At 37.2% G+C, this 15,021-nt stretch overlaps 1 protein-coding gene across 11 annotated transcripts in view; it reads right to left on the bottom strand.

Moving 5' to 3' along the window:
- The window catches only part of PDE7A (phosphodiesterase 7A), a 97,491-nt gene that overhangs the window by 47,260 nt on the left and 35,210 nt on the right, over positions 1 to 15,021 (bottom strand). For 8 of the 11 annotated variants that reach the window (XR_002135769.2, XR_012491762.1, XR_012491763.1 and 5 more), the window contains exons 2-3: positions 7,080 to 7,140; positions 3,002 to 3,085 (exon numbers count right to left, since the gene is read on the bottom strand). Coding sequence is in view for 3 of the 11 variants with exons in the window: in XM_019710689.2 (XP_019566248.1) it covers positions 3,002 to 3,085; positions 7,080 to 7,140 (145 nt within the window). In the remaining 8 variants the exon portion in view is untranslated. Of the gene's footprint in view, positions 1 to 3,001; positions 3,086 to 7,079; positions 7,141 to 13,756; positions 14,626 to 15,021 lie in introns of those variants that run through there. The other 3 variants (XR_002135768.2, XM_074318928.1, XM_074318927.1) reach the window with 3 other exon arrangements.

The raw sequence follows: 15,021 nt of genomic DNA, 5'->3' as shown, positions 1-15,021 counted from the left end.
TCACGGGGATGTAAAGTACAGCACAGGGAATATAGTCAATAATATTGCAATAACTATGTACAGTGTCAGATAGGTAATAGATTTATTGGGGTTATCACTTTGTGAGGTATATAAATGTCTCATCATTGTTGTTTTATACATCTAAAACTAACAATATTATATGTCCATGGTAATTGAAAAATAAATTTTTAAAAATTAAAAGTTTCTCTCTTTGATTTTGATTTTCAGTTATTCAGTGCCATATCTAGGTGTGGTTTTCTTTTAATGTTACTATACTTGAGATTCATAATGCTTCTTCATTCCGTATCTTAATGTCTTTTATCAAGCTTTAGAGATTTCTCAGTCATTATCTTTTTAAAGACTGCTTCTGCTATACTCTCCCTCGCTTCTCCTGGGACCCTAATCACCTTTCAACATATTTTGTGCCAGATTAAAGATAGACGATTACAAATTTTTTTAACCTTACTCCCTTTGACAAGTGGGGCCTATGTCTTCTCTGCACGAATTTGAGCAAGCTGTGTGGCAGATCAAATCAACAGAATATAAAATGTGATGCTGTACGAGTATCCAGGCCCAAACCATCAGAGACCAGAAGCTCCTTCACTTCCTCCTCTCTTGGAATGATTGCTCTGGGGGAAGGCAACTGCCAACACCAACTACCCTGAGACTACCATTTATGGAGAGAGAGAATTCCTGGCCGGCCCCAGAAATTCCAGCCCTCCCAGCCTTGGCACCAGATATGAGAGTGCAGAAGCCATCTTGGATGTTCCCGCCTCAGGAAATAACATGTAGAAAGGAACCAAGGCCCCAGACATACGGATCTAGTGCAGCCACCAAGCCATCTCTTGCTGTTTCAACCACCCCAGATGAAGATCACGACACTGTGCAGCACAGACAAATCTAATCTGGACTCAATTACTAACCCTCAGAACAATGATCATGAAAAAGGTTGTTTCCTGCCTGTAAATTCTGGGTCATCTGCTCCAATTGGGCGAGATAATCCTCCACAGAGGCCTTACCTGTCCATGCACATTCTTGCCAGATGTGCCTAGAATGCCAAGCCCTGACCAATCTTTACCTGGGCCATTTCTCAGGGCTGTGTTTGCGGCTAGCAACCTTGGGGGATATGTGACATCTTTTCCTGGAACAAAGAGTAGTCTTACTATAAAAGGGGGTAAATTCCTCAAGCTCATTGTTCCTCAGATGTGATACAAACTCATTGTTTGCAAAATATCCACCTAAACCCCTCTGTGCTGCCAGTGTAGGACACGGGGGTCACTGGAAAAACCAACATGATATTCATCTTGCTTGCTGTGTCATGAATAACAAAATCCTTTGTCTCTGACCCACGGGTCTTATGTCTTCTGCCAGCATCCAGGAAGCAGTAACAGGCTAATTTATGTTTTAGCTTACAAGGTAGAATCCCAGATCTTCCACAATTCTTGACAAATTCTCGAGCAAAATACAGAGCAATGCATAACTGGAACATATTCCATGTATTTTCTGTATTTTCTACCTTCTTCCTCATGGTGTTTTATTCTAAATATTTTCTTCTGACCTATATTCCAATTCACTGACCTATATTCCAATTCTCTTCATTTTGGTCTTATTTGCTGTTAAAACCATCTCCAGTGAGTTCTTACTTAAGGTATGGTATATTTTTCAGTCTTAGAATTTCCATTTGGTTCTTCTTTTACAATTTTCAGTTCTCTAATGAAGTTCTCAATCCTGTGTCTTTTCTTCCATCAATGTAATTACATTTAGTTATTTTAAAGCCCACGTACAATAACTCAAATATTAGGCTCCCTTGTGGCTATTTCTATTGCCTGTTGTTTCCTCTTCATTTTTGGTCACATTGTCTTGTCTCCTTATGCCTTTTTATTTTTAATTCAGTGCCTGATATTCATATGAAAAATTTAGAGGTAATTTGAGATTTAGGGTAATGTCACCTTCCTCCAAAGAGGATTAACAGTCACTTCAAGCAGGTGGTTAGAGGTACCAACGTTACAGATCACCTTAATCTAATCATTGATTGAGCTGTTTCAAAGTCAAGATTTATTTCTAAGGGATAACACTGTGGGGTTCCAACTTAAGCATCTAGGGTTTACCAGGACAAACCCCCAAACCCTGATGAGCAATAAACATCTATTTTTGCTTTTCTAGCTTTAAGTGTCCATCAAAATCTCTGCTCAGCTTCTCATCCATCTTTCCCAGAATCAATAGCTACTAACGGGGAAAAGTAGCCAAAAATGCCAGGCTCATCTCTCTGCCTTAACAGCATTCTGATACACTTAAATACATGTCTTTAATATTTTTCCCAATTATTCTAATATTTTTAATTGGAGTGTCAATCCAAATAATTTAGCCAAATTACCAAAAGTGGAACTTCTCCAAAAACAGATTTAATGTGTTTCATATTTAAGGGTTTTAGAAATTCTGTTTTTTCCCTTTTCTCCATTATGGGCCAGACCCACATGTTTGTTTTCAAACTAAGCATTCTACCAAAATATGCATCACCAAACAAAGATGATATATATTTTCAGATAAACCGAAAGGATATACCTTGTTAATTATGCAATACCTTTAGAAAATGTCATTTGCACAGAAATGTCTAGAGTAGTGAAGACAAAAATATTTGGAGTAAAAAAACTTCATATATGTATATATACACACCCACCCACACACACACACACACACACACATATACACATATATATGTGTGTGTATATATATATATATGAAAAAATGTACCAAAGTAATTTCATATTTAAATTAAAAAGAAAAACTATATCAACTTTCATATTTCCGATTGTCTCTAAACATTTTTCTAACATTATCTAGAAATAATGTGTCATTTACCACAACCCAGTGTATTTAAAACATTCCACACATAATATAGTTTTTTGTTGTATACTTTTTCCCCTTAGTAAATTGCATAATTTTATGAAGATTTGAAGTTAACTAAAAGTCTGAGAGAAATATTGTGTCTGTCAACACTTACCGTGAAAAATACGAAAATCAATGTACGGATGAGAACCTCTTCTTTCTGATTCAAATCCTGCTCGACTCCTTACGCGTACATCTCCTGGACAGAATCAACGATAAAACATATGTTTAGAAGGCGGCCATTTGAGAAGAAGCACCTCTTCTTCTTTTCTGCAACAAAGGCCTATGTGGTATCGTATTCAGAAGTAATGGCCCACTAATAATATATATGGAGTAAGTAGCTATGAGCTGATTTATTTGAAGAGGTTTACAAATTTTTCAGTACTGAGTTGTAAGGCTAGTTGAAGTTTGTCTTTTTAAAATCTACTCCTACAATAACAATGATTATAATCTACATTTTAAAGTTAGCCTTCTGAAAGATGACTCAAGTGAAAATTCAACATAATATTTTATTACTCACATGGAATTAAAAAAAAATGCTCACCACAAAACTTTAAAAAGCCACAGTGAGAAACAAATATTTATGAAGTGTCTACTCTGTACCTAGCACTATATTTCAGGCTACAAGGAACATGAAGAAATTGAAAATATATTACCTATTCTCAAGCAGCTTACCATTTTTTAAATGTACAGAAAATTAAAATTGTTAAAAAGTCTGCCTTAAATGTTTAATCTGAACAATCTTCTCTTTTCTCTTTGACAGTGGGTATACCCAAGATCTTTAGCTGGCTCTTGAAACTTTGGTCTTCATAAGCTCAGTACTGTTTCTATAATACATGTATCGATATGACGTTTGGACCTACTTCTCCATATAGCACCACTGAAAACCATGTACAGGTACTCTCTCTTGTGCCTATTATAGGCATTATTTTATTTAATTTTCTAACCAACTCTGAGAGATAGGATCTTTTCTTATTACTAGTTTCAGGTGTACAAAACAATGTAATAGTTAGACATTTACACCCCTCACAAAGTGATAACTGCCCCCAATCTACTACCCCTCTGACATCATATATAGTTGTTACAATTCCATTGACTATATTCCCTATGTTGTACTCCACATCCCGTGACTATATAAATATATACACAGAGGGTGCCAAAAAAACATACATATTTTTAAAAAAGAAAGAACTGTATTAAAATTCTAATAGTCAATATATTAGGTTGGTGCAAAAGTAATTGCGGTTTTTGCAATTATTTTTCTTTTAAACCACAATTATTTTTGCACCAACCTAATAAATCGGTAACAAAAGTTGAATACAAGTCACGTTTGACTTCTGCAATTACAAGAGGTGCTCAAAGTGGTTACCATCAGCATAATTTTAATACAGTTTTTTTCCTTTCTTAAAATGTGTATACATTTTTTAGCACTGTGTGTGTGTAAATAATTATAGCTGACATTCAATATTATGTAACTTCAGCTTCAGGTGTATAGCACAGTAGTCGGATATCTACACAGTCTATGAAGTGGTCGCCCTAATAAATCCAGTGCCCATCTGGCACCCTACATAATCTTTACATTATTGATTATATTCCCCAAACTGTATTTCGTATCTCCATGGCTGTATTGTGACTACTAATTAGTACTGTCTAATCCTTTTACCTTCTCCCCTATCCCCACCCCCCGCCCATCCAACTGAGAGATAGGATCTTTACCACATTTTACAGGTGCAGAAACTGAGATGTGAAATTTAGAATGTCCATGCCACAAAGCTGGTATGAAGGGTGAGTGAGGATTTAAACCTCCGTCCGGGGGCTCCAAAGACGGTACCTTTCCCACAATATTTTCACAGACTCCAAGTTCATAACCTTTCAGTCTTCAGTCCCTAACCCTGAGCTCTTGCTATTCTATTTGCCTCGAAGGCTTTCCTGCTTGCTCTTTGTTTCTCTAAACAAGGCCATCATTTCCTTCAAGGCTCACATCATCTACCATGAGTTCATCCTACAACGATTAATCACTTCTCTCACGTGCTGATTCCTTCACTCTGCCACAAATGTTTCCTGAGCACCAACTACACGTCAGGCACGGGAAATACAGCAGTGAGCAAACTACATAAAGTCCTGTCTTCATGAAACTTATCCTTTCACTGAGACAAATAATAAAACAAATAAATAATCTCATCCTATGGAAGACGGCAAAGATTACATGGAGAGAACGCAAGCAAGCTAAGAGGAATAAGAGAAGAGGCGGGAGTGATTCATCAGCATGGTCAGAGAAGGCCTCGCTGAAGAGGAGGCACTGAAGGAAGTGAGGCCGTGAGGCACACGGCCGTCTGGAGCAAGAGGTTTCCAGGCATAAGAAACAGGAAGTATAAATACCCTCAGATGGGAGCATGCCTGGCATGTTCAAGCAAAAAGGCCCACATGGCTGGAGTGAGGGGAACTGGTGGGAGGCGAGGTGAGAGAGGTACTGGGCTAGATCGTGATGGACCTTCATGGGCCATTATAATAGCTTTGGCTGTTACTCTATGATAGAAAACCATGAGAGAATTCTGAACAAAGGAGTGAGAGTGGTTTAACTCATGTCTGAATAAGTTCACTCTGGCTGGGTAGACGAGAATCGTGTAGAGGCACAGAGGTAGAGCAGGGAGACCGGTTAAGGAGCAGGAGCAATAAACGAGGCAATAATTATGGCTGGGGGGAGGGGGACGTGGGAGCTGTTGGTCAAAGGCTGTAAAGTTTCATTTATGCAAGAGAATTCTGGCCCTCCGATGCACAGCAGAGTGACTACAGTGAACAATACAAAAATAACAACATCTATGGTTTAAATGGGGTGGTAACAGCACTGGGGTGGTAGAACTCTGGAGAGAGTTTAAAGGTATCAGCCAGGAAGATTTGCTGATGACATAGACATAGAATATGTAAGAAATAAGAGTCCAGAATGACTCCGATGTTTCTGACCTGACAACCAGAAGAACGGAGTTACATTTTCTGGGATGGCAAGACTGCAAAATGAACAGCCCGGGGAGCATACTCATAAATCTTTATTTTAACAGACGTGCTAAATATAAAGTACCCATAATACACCCATGTGAAGATGTTCTACAGAATTGAAAAATACATATATGTGTGTCTAAAGTGCTGTTTTAAGGCAAGCAGACTCCTGGAGGGAGAAATGGAGACAGTGAAGAGGAAAGGGCTGAACATTCGTGGGAAGAAAATATGTACTAGAGTAGAATGAAACTGAGGCAGATAAGATACACAAGGTTAAGCTAAAGAGGAAACAAAAGGAAAAAGCAAGACCAGAACACTGGAGAACACTTAGGCTTAAGAATATGAAAAGGAATTAGTGAAAGAGGGGACCCCCCCCCGCCCTGGCAAAAAACACCAAAAAAACAGAGGTAGGTGAAGAATAAGGATGGCTCAAAATCACAGAGTTGAGGGAGGAATTCTGAGCATGGGGAGGGTAGCCATGGAAGATGCCTCCAAGAAAAGATGAGCAAACCTGCCTACAGGAATCTCAGTAGCACATATTTAATAGTATGAATTAAAAGTACAAGGGATCAAGGATGTGGATCAAGAGATAAATCTGGCAGAGGAAGGAGGGAGGGAGGGGGGGAGGGGGGAGGGGAGGGGAGAGGGGAGGGGGAGAGGGGGAGAGGGGGAGGGGGGGAGGGGGGAGAGAGAGAGAGAGAATTATACATAGATACACATCTAAATTCATTTTACCTTGTGGACTTGAGTAATACATTAAAAATGTAAGAACTGAGATGAGAAGACAAATGGTCTTTCTCACCAGCCAACTGAGAACAAAATACATGCAGTGACAGGACTATGTGATTAGCTATTTCATGGCCTCCCCTCTATGTTAGCATGGACATTTCTTTAGTATTTAGCAATTGCAATACAAGTCTCAGACTCTCCGTGAAGAATACTCAGGATGCAATTTAATACTGGGTGTCAGTGACAGAGTCCCAGTTACTAAGCCAGAGATTTCTCAATTACCCATAACTCTAAAATGCCTTTTCATTCACATCACATTCAATACTGGTTTCTAGATTCTAAACTTCAAAGTAATAGATTATTTCTGCTGCAAACAGTGATGAAAGACTACTTAATGAAAGAGATCTCAATTTCAAATAACAGTAGATAACAAAATTAACTGCTATCAGTACAAAATAAAAAATGCTTACCTAGCATACGAATGTACAACGCAGTCTGATCAGAACTGTCATAGGAAATAGCTCCACGCCTCTAGAAAAAAACATACATACATTTTTAATGCATGACAATTAAATATATTAAATTCACCAACATGTATTTATTATTTGTGAAGCACAATGCAAGAAAAGTTGGATATACAAAAATGAAATTAGATATAGCACCTGCTCTTGAAATCTATAGTTGTGAGAAAGACAAAGAATTATAATACAATATGGTTAAACACTACCATAAAGGTGGATACAGAGTGAGGAATATGCAGTAGGTGGAAATTTAATGTCGAAGTATGTCAGACAAGCCCACTTGGGGAGAGATCTTCTGCAAAGGTAAACAGAACTGAGGAAGAGAGAATGGTTCAACTGCTTTACTATTCCCTTACTTTAAATGTGAATGAATAAGCAGACAAACAAGAATCATCAGACATTTGAAGAAACCCATTAGCTAGAAATGAAACAAAATAAACCAAATGGCCCAGAGACCAGCAAGTAATAAAATAAACAGATATAAAAATGTCTCTTGCAACAATATTCACAATAGCCTAAAATTGGAAACAATCCAAACATCCATCCACTAACGAATGGATAAAATGTGGTGCAGCCATACAATGGAGTAGCATTCAGACACAAAAAGGAATCAAGTACGAACACAGGCTACAACGTGGGTGAGCCTTGAGCACAGCACGGTGAGTGAAAGCAGCCAGTCACAAAGTACCACATACTATATGGTTCCATTCCCACGAAATATCCGAAACAGGCAAATCCATAGAGACAGAAAGTAGACTGGTGGCTGCCTAGAGTTGGGAGAGCCGGGAGGAAATGGGGAGTGAATATGGGTACAGGGTTTCTCTCTGCAGTCAGGAAAATGTTCTCAAATTAATGATTGCACAACTCTGTGAATAGACTCAAAATCATTAATTGTACACTTTAGATGGGTGAATTGTATGGTACGAGGTATAGCTCAATAAAGCTATTATAAAAAAAATACTGCAAATTTAAAAAATAATTACTAAAACAAACAAAAAAATTATAAGAGCTGAAGCACTGCCAACAAGTTCTGCCAACTCTACCGTCACATTCAACTCTCTTCCTCTATCGAAACTCCTTCATTCTGTCTGCGGCAATAGCATCTCTCCCCTGCACTCCTGCAATGGGCTGCTGGCTGGTTTTCCTGATGCAGCTCTTGGCCCCCAGCCCACTCTTCACACAGAAGCAAGAGTGAACCTTTCAACTACTGCTCAGACTCCTCCCATGGCTCCCCATACACTTGGATTAAAGTCCAATCACCAAGCTCTGATTTCCAAAGGTCTCCATGATCTGCCTCCCTCTGACCCAGTCACGCCAGCCTCCTTGCTCTCGTCCTGCCCCGCCAAATGCACAGGAGCCTTTACACTTGTTCCCTGCCCAGGATCACTGCATCACTGTGTCCTCATCTCTTAGCTCTAGTCGTCTCTCCAGAGGTATTCCCAGGCTACCAAATCTGAAGTCACCAAGTCACGCTCTTCCACAGCTACCTACCTGCACGCTCTCTACATCACCACTTAGCTGATGTTACCACGTTTGCTTGTTCTAAAGTAAAAGCTCTACGAGAGCAGGAACTGTGTCTGTCTTATTCACCACTGTATCCCTGGCCCCCAAACAGTAGCTATTATTTAGTAGATTCTAAATAAGTACTTGGTAAATAAATGATTAAATGCATTTATTGCAAATAAACAAATAACTTATAAGTTGATGAATAAATTAATGAATAACAGAATTGATATAAAGACAGATTAAAAATCTAGAAAGTAAAATTAACTACACCTCCTATTAGAAACTAAGCACTGTGGCTACAGAGACTTCATTCACTGCTATATCCCCAGATCTAGAATAAATCCCAACATTTAAAATAGTGCTTAGAGCATTGAAAGTGATCAATAATATTAGTTAAATAAACAGGTAAGGAAATCCTTTTAAAAACAGTAATAAATAGAACTAGTGCCACAAGCTATTAGTAAAGTAGTGTGGACACTATAAAGAGACAGTCAAAATAGTCAATAGAGAATCGAGAATCAAATCCAAGAATATACAGTAATTTTCTATGTGATAAGTATAGGATTTAAAATCTGTGAGGAAAATATTGAAGAAAAAAATGATAGTGGTTGTATCTGGAAAACCAAAAAAGCTATATTATTACCCTCTTATTTAAATAAATTACACATGAAACAACAAAATTAAATGTAAAAAAAAAAAAAATCAAAGCACAAAATAGTAAAAGAAAACATGACCGCATTAAAAAGAAAATCTTAACTAGAAAAGCCCTTTCTAATTGTTCTATAAAATCTAAAAATCATGAAAATGGATCAATTTGGCCACTTAAAAGTTAAATTATGCATAGTAAAATACAAACAAAAGCTAAAGAAACCTCAAACCAAGAAATAAAAGTTCAACAAATATGACAAAGGGCTAATTTTTCCCTAACAAGGAAAGGAAAAAAAGTTTGTGTCTCCCAAAGTCAATTAGAAGACGATGAAGAGTGTAGGAAAACAGAACACAATCATCCTGTTTACAAGAAATAATAAACCAATAAACACAAGAAAAAATGCTTGACTTCATTAACAAAAGAAATACACATTACAGCAGCGAGATCACATTTTTAAGTATCAGATTAATGATCTTCCTTGACAAAACTGTTATGAGATATACAACTCAACATACACCTAAAAACCTCAAGGAAAAATAATCACACTTTCACTATTATTATAAAGAAAATTTATTTTATTTAAAGCCCTCATTTGGATTTAATATGCAAAACAACTCCCAAATCATTCCCTCCTTAATGCTTACCATTTAAGAAAAAAGCATCAATTAAATTCTTATGATTTCATGTATCCTTAAAAAAACAAAAAAAGCAACCGTTGATTAAATGTAAAACAAACCAGTTTCAAGCAAAAATAAAATTCTAATTCTCAACACTGGTAGCCTCCAGGGAGGCAGTGGGACAAAAGGAAGGAAGATGACTCTTCAACGTGTATCTTTTGAGTTTTGTAGCACGTGTAGTTCTTATATATTCACAAAATAAACCAAATTAAAAGTAAAATAAGAATCTACTATAAAGAAAACTACACAGAAAAGCATGATCTCACATGCCGAGAGACTGCACCATACAGAACGCGCTCCTGGCAGCATCGTGCTCACAGTGTCTTCCGCTAACAGCGCATCCTAAGGAGGCCTCTGGGCTGCTTCATGGTAAACGTGCTGTTCTGGAGCAAACAGTCTCCATAATCACTTGGTATGAAAAGGCACCACTCACACCTGCTGTTCCAATCTCCACCCGGAAGATACTTACCATACTATATCCTAGGTCTCCCCTTAATACTGCCACATTAGGGGAAAACCTAGTAGCCTGGAAAGCACATATGTGGAAATAAATATTTCTATCAGCTAAATTGTATCAATGAAGCCACAGATGTCATGATGTAATACCTTGTCTTGGTCAATACCCATCAACCCGCTAGTGTCCAATAATAACTTGGATAATAGCTCGTTAAAACGAATTTTAACCTGTTCTCTCTAACAGTCCTCTTCAAGAGAGTGGCTGGCATTATTTTTTTCATGCTGGAAGGGTAATTACTAAAATAGCCACTAATCAGAAAGAGAAAACCTCATTTATCACTTCACATATTAAAGATTGAAAATGACTAATATCATCAGCTTTCTGTTAAGTAAAATAGTGTCAAGTCAAAAACTGAGTAATGAACATAATATAGATTATAACTATGACATGCTAAATTTATTTTAAGATAATCCTTTTATTTATAGAGGCACTAATTTAGATACTGAAATGGTAGGGTCTGTATTAATCATAATAAAAACTTGGCAAACATAGAATTTTAAATATACAGAGGGTGCCCAAAAAATGTATACACATCTTAAGAAAGGAAAAAAACTGTATTAAAATGGTAATGCTCAATACATACCAATAACAGAAGATGAATACAAGTCATATATATACATTTTTTTTGGCACCCCCAGTATATTAACAAATTACATAGGGGTGTGCCAAATATTCATGTTATTCTATTCACTACTAATTTAAGTAATTCTGGTCCACAAATACTTAGCTTAAATGCTATACTAAACCACAAGACAAAACTCATGAAATAAATCAAAATGAGACAAAAAATATTTTTAAGAACAGACTTAAAATGTGTGTCTGAACCCATCAATGACGACATCCTGAGATCGATCATTCATCACCTCAAGGACCAAGATTAAAATGAACACTATTCAATTCTCTCCTTAAGCAACCTAGGTAGAATAATCTAATGTGACTCATTTTGGAAAAATACAGTGTAAATTATGAACTGTAACAATCAAAATTTGATTTCTGTTAGAATCATATTAAAAAAATAATTTTATGTGCTTTATACACCAACACTGCAGCACAGACTTAACATATGTATTTTTAAAGTTTATCATTTTACAAGCCATATACTAGTAGTAAAATTCTACTTTTAATAAAAATTGTAAAACAAATTTAATCAAAATCCTGTGTCACGTTGTCTGTCATAAAACACTCTGAGTTATCATCCACATTCCCATTTCACCTCACCAGTGAATGGAAATAACTGAGAAGCTTCTACTCGTGACTTTTCTAATTTAGCCATCTGGGAACAGCTTGTAAAGCAACTAGTATAGGTCAAAACATGGGCGAGGCTGAGCTAATCAGAAACTGACAGCCACAGCACAAACAAGTTAAACTGTACGGTTCCACAGGATCCACTGCCACTAACAGGCGTTTTGAGTGCCTGGGTAAGACACTCACTCTCCTTGAATCAGGGTGAATCACTCTTCCACAAGACATGACTTACAAAGTAAATGACAAAAGGCGTAAAAGTTGTTCCTGAGATTAGTTAATACGTAACTTTTAAAGAAAGACATGTTTTAAAACTGAGCAAAGATATTTTAAGTGCTACTGTTTTTATCTTGTTCAAGTTTCCACTAAAATGATCTATTACGCAAAAGCCTGGGCATTTCCCTTACATGGTAAAAGTAACAATATATTAACTAACACTTGCTGAGCTTTTTCCTACTCTGTGTCAGAAAATGTTCCCGGTGCTTTCATACAAAACCTCACTTAACCAGCTCAAGAGGGATGTTTTATTGGGCCTGTTTTGCTAAGCAGTAAACTGATGGTCAAAGGGCTTAGATACAGTAGCACTAAACTAATTTTTGGGTAACATTACCGAAAAATAGTAACATACTACAAAAGATGAAGCCCAGGCAAAGTTCTGAAAGCTGTTTTCTCTGAGACAGTAAAGTGAGTTTTTTCAGAATATATTCATCTTACATATGCTAGAAAAACATGCTCAAGTTTGCGATTCAAAGATTGCACTGGTCCACTGAAGCGTATTTTGCCCATTCTTATGCCCTATGCAAATAATATACTTTTTAAAAAGTGACAAAATATTAGCAATCTTTTTGCTTAAAAACGTAATTTAAATTTTTTGGTAGTTATAAAAAAAGTAAAGTCTCTGAAAACATCCACAATTTAACTAATGTATTACTAATATTAACTTGACCTTCATTCAATAACTTGGTAAGCTAATCCTTTAAACACAATGAGTAAATAGCTCTCAGTGCAACAAAATTAATTCTTCACTTATAAAACACAAAGATTTAAAAAATTTGAGTATACTGCTTTTCTTTAAGAGAGTTTTTCAATCATATCACTAAGAAAAAAAGAACTGCTTCAAGTGAGAGAGAACTATGCTTAAGACATTATGTTAAATGTGAAAAATTACAGACCTTGCTTGAAAAAGAAATTTAACCTTAGAAGCTTGTGTTGCTTAGCAAATAGTGATGCCTTATAGATTTTAAGTTAATACTCTTTGGTGTCTTCATATAGGAAGAAAGAAGCTGCATGGTAGATGAAAGATATACTCATTTTAATGCAAGGATAGAAAAAATAATTTCAAATAATTTCAAGTAGTAATCTTAAATATTTTCTACTTTAGACTCTTATCCAGATGGTAAATGGCTAGCATTCATTCTATCAAGCTTTTCTCAAGTCTGATATTTAGAATACATAAATATAATTTATGATTTAGTATTATAGTATTTAGGATTATAGTAAATTCAAATGTTTTCAATATATAAGTAAGGAATACATTTTAGTAGCAGCAGGGCTTCAAGAGAGACCATGATAGAGGGTAGTATTTAGTTTTTTAAAAGTTTATACACAGTAATTGTTTAGAAATCCTCAATAACTGTGCTTTCCATTTATAAGCATTAGTAAATTCTTTATCTCCAGAAAAGAATGTTTAAAATATGTACACCAAAAGTTTAAATTGTTTAATAATTGTATCATCTTAAAAGTTGAACTGCTTTAATCATAAAAACTTCTTTAAAGGACTGACACTGAGGAGAGCTACTTTGATACCGAAGAATGATACCATAAAAAGCCCTTGGGGAGGAATAAGGCGGGAGAAGAATAAACATTACACACCATAATTTTAAGTTTTTCAGCTGACAGGTAAACCTCATAGCTCTTTTAATCAGAGAAATAAAACCTGAAGCAGAAGGAGAAGAAACCTGACCAGAAATTTCATTCCTACCAAATATAAAGACTAATGATTAAGGTCACAATCCTAAAAATAAAGATGGCCTACCTTAGAGGCGATCCACTTGATAAGAACCAAAGCCAGACACCAGATCAATGTAATTCCCATTGGGTCAATCAAAAGCCCGCGGCATAATCTCCCTTCTCTTGCAGCGAGCAGTGAGCAATGATCGGGAAAGACTTGCTAGGCGTTTGATAATAACCAGCTGTCCCGAGGCAGGAGCAGGGCACTGCCTGCCCTGCACCTCAGGCAGCTGCCGGCACACAGCGATCACCTGACCCTCTGAGAGGCCTGCCAGCCAGCCTCTCCCCCGCGCTGCTCAATGCCACAACCCAGGGTTGGGGTAGAACAGCGTCAGGAACACTGGAAGAGGAAAGGGAAAAACCTCAGTGAGGGCTGACCTAACAGTCTCGCCAAATGAAGACAAAAGAGGTCCCAGGGTAGCCTCAAGCACGGCTACACTTTTCATGCTAACAGAGGGCTCGGAAACAACTTGCACAAAATGTCTGGCAGTACAAGTTTCCTCATTTCTTTCACATGTCCTGGCATTTAAGGATATTAATGTATTTTATTCTATCTTTCCTACTTTTAATACTGAATTTGTTCAACTTTCTATTTCCTTTAGAGCTAGCATGACATAAGAATGCAAGAGGCTCTTATAAATATTGTCTGTGCTGCTTAACATTGTAATTCACTCATTTTGAATTTATGGACAAAGGCTAGTCAAACAGGGCATTTTTCAAGCAAAGTATATTACTTCCGAGCCCTAACTGCAATCTAGCTTATATTACAATACTTTTGGTACGTCTCATTCTCTTGACTGTGAGTGAGATCTGTAATAGCAAAATGGGCCTGTATTCATCCATCCTCATGACGCTGAGAAAAACCTTTCATGAAACTTGCATGTATTCAGGACGTATTTATTAAGCGACTATTATGTACCAGGCCTTGTGCCAGATGTAGACACCAAGGGCATAATCCTTGAGTAAAAGCAGACATGGCTTCCGTCCTGGCGAAGCTTATTATCCAAGTATGTGTATAAACACACAACTGCAACTGCACCAAGTGCAAGGAGGCTGCCATCCTGCCTACAAAGCGTGCTCTGACCGAGCTGAAAGGGGACGGACTTCTTCCCCGACTACAGGAAACGTCCCTGAGCTGAAATGAAGGGACAGGCATGACGGCCAAGGAACAGACGAAACCACGCACCATAAGGAGAAGAAACGGAAGATGTGCCCAGGAGGCTGCAGTGCAGGGACGTGGAAAGCCAGAGTGGAGGCCCCACGAAAGTCATCTGTCTCCATCCTAACAGT

Source organism: Rhinolophus sinicus, linkage group LG14 (assembly GCF_036562045.2).
Source record: "Rhinolophus sinicus isolate RSC01 linkage group LG14, ASM3656204v1, whole genome shotgun sequence".
Taxonomy (NCBI): domain Eukaryota; kingdom Metazoa; phylum Chordata; class Mammalia; order Chiroptera; family Rhinolophidae; genus Rhinolophus; species Rhinolophus sinicus.
Note: the sequence above shows the minus strand (reverse complement) of the source record. Positions and strands in the feature narration are given on the sequence as shown.